The sequence below is a fragment of the Pseudopipra pipra genome, chromosome 3, assembly GCF_036250125.1.
Source record: "Pseudopipra pipra isolate bDixPip1 chromosome 3, bDixPip1.hap1, whole genome shotgun sequence".
Taxonomy (NCBI): Eukaryota; Metazoa; Chordata; class Aves; order Passeriformes; family Pipridae; genus Pseudopipra; species Pseudopipra pipra.
Genome location: NC_087551.1, coordinates 43,339,959 through 43,345,794, shown reverse-complemented (window position 1 = coordinate 43,345,794; position 5,836 = coordinate 43,339,959). Strand labels below are relative to the sequence as shown.

General features: G+C 43.5%; 1 protein-coding gene across 1 annotated transcript; it reads right to left on the bottom strand.

Moving 5' to 3' along the window:
* Positions 1–1,006: 1,006 nt before the first annotated feature.
* DYNLT2 (dynein light chain Tctex-type 2) lies at positions 1,007–5,835 on the bottom strand. The gene is made up of 4 exons (XM_064648901.1): positions 5,727–5,835; positions 3,021–3,176; positions 2,001–2,159; positions 1,007–1,413 (listed from the first exon to the last, which is right to left on the bottom strand). Exons 1-4 carry the CDS (start codon positions 5,787–5,789, stop codon positions 1,303–1,305), a joined length of 489 nt encoding a protein of 162 aa, XP_064504971.1. The 5' UTR covers positions 5,790–5,835; the 3' UTR covers positions 1,007–1,302.
* Between the last annotated feature and the right edge of the window lies 1 nt (position 5,836).

The following is a 5,836-nucleotide window of genomic DNA, read 5'->3' as shown; positions in this document are numbered from 1 at the left end:
TGTGAACCATCAGCCCCCGCAGGAGGGGGGTACGGGGGGCGGGGGGCGCACTCGGAGGAGCCGCCACGAGCGCGCTCGCCCCTGCGAGGAGGGAGGGCGGGCGCGTGCGGCCGTTCCCCGCCGCTGCGCGGTCGTGCCGAGGCGGCTGCGCGCGGGGCAGCGCCGCGCCCCGCTCCCGGTCCCGCTCCCGCCGAGGTGAAGCACAGCCCTCCCTCCTCGCCACCGGGAAAAAGACCCTCGTCCCCCCAGCGCGGGGGCCGGGGCGGCGCGCGCGCCCGCCCGCCCGCGCGCAGCCGGGCCCCGTGGGCGCGCACGGCCCCCACGCCGGCGAACAAAGCGCACGGCCGCGCCCCGGCCCGGCGCCGCCCCCGCACACTGGCTCCCCCGCACCGCGGGTGGGCGCCCACCCCCGGCCGCTCACCGCCCCTCGCGGCGCTCCCCTGCGTGGCTCCAAACGCGCTCGGACCCAAGGTGGGCCAAGCGGCAGGTGAGAAGAGCACGGCCGCCCCGTCCGCGTTTGTTCTCAGCTCCCAGCGATACAACTGACACGGAGGAGGCACCAACCCTCGATTTCCATACACGGCAGGTCCAAAAACTGATGTCTACACACTTCACAGATTTGCCTGTGCCTTATTTATCAAAATACAATCACTGCTGCCCTTGGCAGTTATTATGGGCCAGTTACCCTCGTTACTGAGCCCATCGTCAGTGCCAATGCAAGCCCCTAGACTGAAGTGCAGTACCTGTCCACCAACCTGAACCCGAGACCCAAGCTTAAGACCTGGGCAACCTACTGACTAAACTTTCACTTCATTCAAGGCAAGACTGGAAATTTGCACAAGTTTCTAGGACTGCAAAAGTTTCCAGGAAGACTGGCATTTGATCATAGATAAATTAGGTAAAAAATGAATAGTCTTTTTTTACAAAAAACATGCTTTTAAGAAAACTGATACCTGCAGTTTCATATAAACATTCGTTAACAGTCCTAGGCACACAACAGACAAGCAACATTCAAAATTTTCCAATGTTTGGCCTTAACACCAGCTGCTTTCACTTCCACAGCAGAGCATTAAACAGATGAAACCCATATGTACTCATGTACATATGTTCCAAAGTTTTTTTTTGGGGGGGTTGTTTTTTTTCTTAACAGAGAAAAAAAGAAGAAAATTATCTCAACTGTATGTCAGTTTCAATGTGCCAACAGCAATAGGATAAAAATGAATACTAAAATAATGATGCTCTGAAAATTTGCAAATGTACCATGTACTGTGATGCACGAATCCATCTGTGGCTTTCAAAGTATTAGTCGTAATAACAAGCCATTACCAAAGCCAGCGCAATAAATGTTTCAGTTTCACATTTAGCTGAAACCCAATTGTCTCTTTGAACATCCCAGAGGCATCTGCTGGCAACCTAAAGGGAAAAAAGAGAAAAAGCTATTTGTCAATATATATACAGCACAGGTTTACTATTTATTTTTTAAAGAACACACAGCATTATCTAAATGCTAATCTAATCGTATTGTGAGAGTTACAACTAGTAACAACAATGCAAAAGTTGAGTGAAAATGAACAATTCCTATTCGATGTTAAATACATGTTCTTGCTTCACAGTAAAGCTCACACCGATAGATCCAAAAATCTCTACACCAACCTCCAATTCTCTCTCGTGTTCACTTGTTGCACTTTAGCATACTGTTTAGAGCACCCCTTAAAAAGCAGTAGAACATGTCTATGTGAATAGACATTAGTTTTGGGAACATATCGAACTAAGAAGTCACGTCCCCCACTCCTCCACCTCCAGCTTAGTCCAGTCTTGTGACCATTTACTGGGCTCTCAGCTTTTTTGACAAAATTGTTTTCAAAGCTAAACTCTGTGAGCTGATGGCTGGAATAAACATATTCCTTCGGAGAAAAAAGTTGACTTGGACCACTTCACTAATCTGTTTGCACCTTATTGCTTTCAATTTGCAAAACATATTATGAATAATGTTCACTTACAATCATTGCCTGATCTGTCTTTTCCACAATTAGCACTGATACCACATATTTATAACGGTCAAAGCCAAATCCCTTCACAGCCTTTAATATTTCTTCTGAGATTGAAGCACACAAGAAGGGACTAGAAGCTCCATCGTAGTTGGCTTGTTGAAGTTTACTCTATCAAAAACAATTTCGAAAGATCTTAGTTTTCATCCTGGTAGCCTTTTGCAAAAAAACCTTTTACAGTCATTTTCATTACAAGAATACGAGAAGAACTAATGAGTAGAATAGTCAATATAGATGATACTCCCAAACAGCAAAGGATGCGCTACTTTCACGCTAAAGTGTTTTATCTGTTTTTTTGAAAGGGACACACATTTGATGTGTGTCCAGCCAATTGTCCAGCCAATCTCAATTTAACAATGAGGAGTGTATTCTCTTCTATCACTTGGGCTCAGTTCACAGGAAAAGAGTGCTACAAATACCAGTTCCAAACATCCAAGGCATGTCTTCCAGACAGCAAAATTAAAAAGAACTGGTTATAACTATTCAAAGTATCACTAACAGCTATGTATTATCTCCACAGATTGTTTTCTTTCATTTTTGCTTAATTTTTATATGTAGCAGTCTGACGATTAAGAACACCACGTATATTTTAGGCAGGTCATGTGATATTAGCAGAACTAATAGAATTCCACAAACTTGAGGTCATGATCTTTGGCTAACTGGATATTTTGCAGATCAGGGTACTTTGAACTGGGCTGTAGCTCAATTTGATTTCAAAAAAGGCAAGCGTTTAAGAAGATTCAGCTCCACGTAAACAGCACCTAACAAGCTCGGCTGCGACCTTGCAGAGGCCCTTCTGCACTTTGCCAAAACAGAGCACATTCACAAATGTATTTCTGTGGCAAAACTCAAAGACTGCAGAGATTTATGCATATGCTTAAATTCATGCAATTTACCTTGTTCCATAAGTACCTTTGCAAGACAAGCTACTTTTGCAATAAAATCAGACAATTAATTTAAAAAATACTGTACCGTTAGTATTTGTTGAGCTTTGTCTCTTACTAAACAATCCTGAAATTTATTACGTGACTCCAGTCTGTATGTGTTAGTGCTTTTTGTCTTTGTCTGTTCTTCCACTGGAGCCACAGTTGAATCTTCAGAAAGAGATCGCGTCTTTTTTCCTTTCATCTGAGCAAAATAATCAGAAAGTCCACATCACATGTCAATATTTTCAAATTTACAGTCTTTAAATAATACTTTATGGTGTACAGTTAAGAGGGGAAAAAAACCCAACAATTAGTCTAGGAATACATTAACAAAAAAAACCACAGAAAGCTAGAAACTGGTTATCTTCTGGCTCTTTTAACACTACTACTGCTTTGACTAAAAAAAAGGTGGTTGACTTCCATTCCCTTTTGACTTCTTTTCCAGCAAAATGCAACTGAAGTTTGCATTTAAACTCAATCAATCAGACACACTATATTAGTAGCCTGAATCCACTCCATTTTCCAAGTAAAAATACATAGCTATTAACAGGTCCATCCAAGACTGTTAACCACAAGTTCAAGCTTTTAATTCAAACAGCCTACAGAACACCCAAAATATGTACTTGGTTCATTCACTACTTGATTTTATTTATCCTCATTCCTTGTGAAATTACTAAACTAATGGCTTATGTATTGATGACATAATTTGCTCTTAAAAAAAAAAAAAGGGGAAAAAAAAAGGAAAAAATAAGCTCCAGTCTGCAAATTATTGTAATTTTGCTTGAAACTTAAATGCAGATTTCTGAAGATCCAGTTTTCTCCCCATTCAGTTGTATATTATCTCTTCAACAAGCAAAACAAAATTTGTCCCTCTATGAATGCAAACAGCAACTCTGATGTTGCAGATAAAAGATGTCACCTGCTGTCCTCCAGGGCTGGCTTAAAACAGAACTGTAAAATGATAATAAGACAGAGACAGAAAAGCACAAGGAACCAAAGAGACCATAACAAATGCTACAGGCAGTGGTCTTCCATACCAGCTACCTCCTCATGAACCACTTTCACATTTTGCCAACTCTTCAGTCTCTTGCTCCACTTCTTGACTACAGCTAGAACTTAGACAAGAGTAAACCATCAGTTCCTTCCCAGAAGGGCAGAAAACAGCTCAAAGGTGAATTAACATCACAAAACAAGGCTTACATTAAGAATACGGGAAAAAAAAATCATACACTTGTGGATAATATGAAAGTCTAAAGGGAATTATTTGAAGAGATGTGCTACTCAGGGGCTCACAAATCTTTCAGTCCAAGGAGTTTAAGAATAAGGGAAGAAATGCAGTTTCTTCTCTATGAAATCACTTACACGTTAGCCTTGTCAACGCTGTGGACACTACTTACATGTCTCCTCTAGTTCCTTAAAACTAGTGATTTTTGCATCCTTAGTCCTAATTGCCTGCAGGTGTTTGTTGATACCACACCAACACACTGCAAACTCTGAACAGCACTTACTCTAAAAATGTATGGAGCAAACACATTTGCACTTAGGCTGTAGACACTACATTCTAACTGCAAACTCAGGTCTCAAATGACTACCACCCTGACATACTTGTCATAGGTCTCCTAACAGAAGAAAAACCACCAAAGTCTTCCAGCTGAGCTGCTCAAATGAACACTCCAATTCACGTGAGTAGAAAAGAACCTGTGAAAAAGGTCACAACCCAAACAGCAATTCTTTGCTAACACGGTTCAGCTTGAGTCACAAGATTTTCAGCCACTTCGATTACAGATGGAAGAAAACTCATGTCTATAGCACATGACTTCTAATAATGCTCCTACTTAAAAGTTTACCTGCTATTATTAGTGACAGAAGTTTTCATAATCGTTTGTAAAAAGCCATTTACTAATGAGGCAACCAAAAACCTTATTGATTTCTCTAAACAAACAGCTAGTCAATAAACCTACTTCTGTATACCACAGTACAAACACCATGATTTCAAGTTTTAGCACAACGTTGCAATTACATTTCTATATAATATTTGCACCTCTGTGAAAAAATGTCTCTAAAATTCAAGAACTGACTTTACTTTTGATTACTTGACCAACAAAAGCCTGTCCTTATATTACTGGCCTACTACTACATTGGCTTAACCTTGGACATGTGAAAATAAGTATGCTGAGAGAAAAAACCTTTTGCTATTTGAAAGAAATGTTGTTACTAAGCCTGTTTAAAAAAATAGCTGTTAAAAGAAACAAGAAACAGTTTTTGTTTATTTCTTCAAAAGGGGTGCTGCTCTAACTTAAAAGTTGTGCCCTCAAGTTGGAAAGACTGCACCACCAAAGGGAGGACCATCCTTTCCTTCCCTTTACCTTCGAAACAGCTGGGCCTCCCAGTGCCTCAGCCAGCACGCCAGCTGCAAGGCAGGTGTGAACATGACACCTGGCCAAGCAGAAAGGGGACGAGCTATCCCCAAGCCAGACGCCAGTCAAGCGGGAACAGTCATCCTACAACTTTTCACAAGGTCACAGACAACTTTTAACCTCACACCGAGCCCCACGTTCTCCCACGCACTATACCGCCCTTCGGAAGGACATCTTTCCCTCCCAACTGAAGCGCTGCAGGCCCGGACCGGCGCCTCCGCCTCAGCCGGGCATCGCATCGTGCCCGCTGCCCTGGCACCGCTCCCTGCCCAGGGGGCCGCCAGCCGCCGGCAGCTCAACCCCCGGCACTTCCTCTCGCCCTGCCGGCCGCTCACTGTGTCTTTATCGGCCAAGCCCTGGCGCCGCTTTCCTCCCTCCGCGGGGGCGGCGGGCTTCATCCCCTCGGAGCGCTTATCCGTGGCTTCCCCCGCCGCGCTGGGAGCCG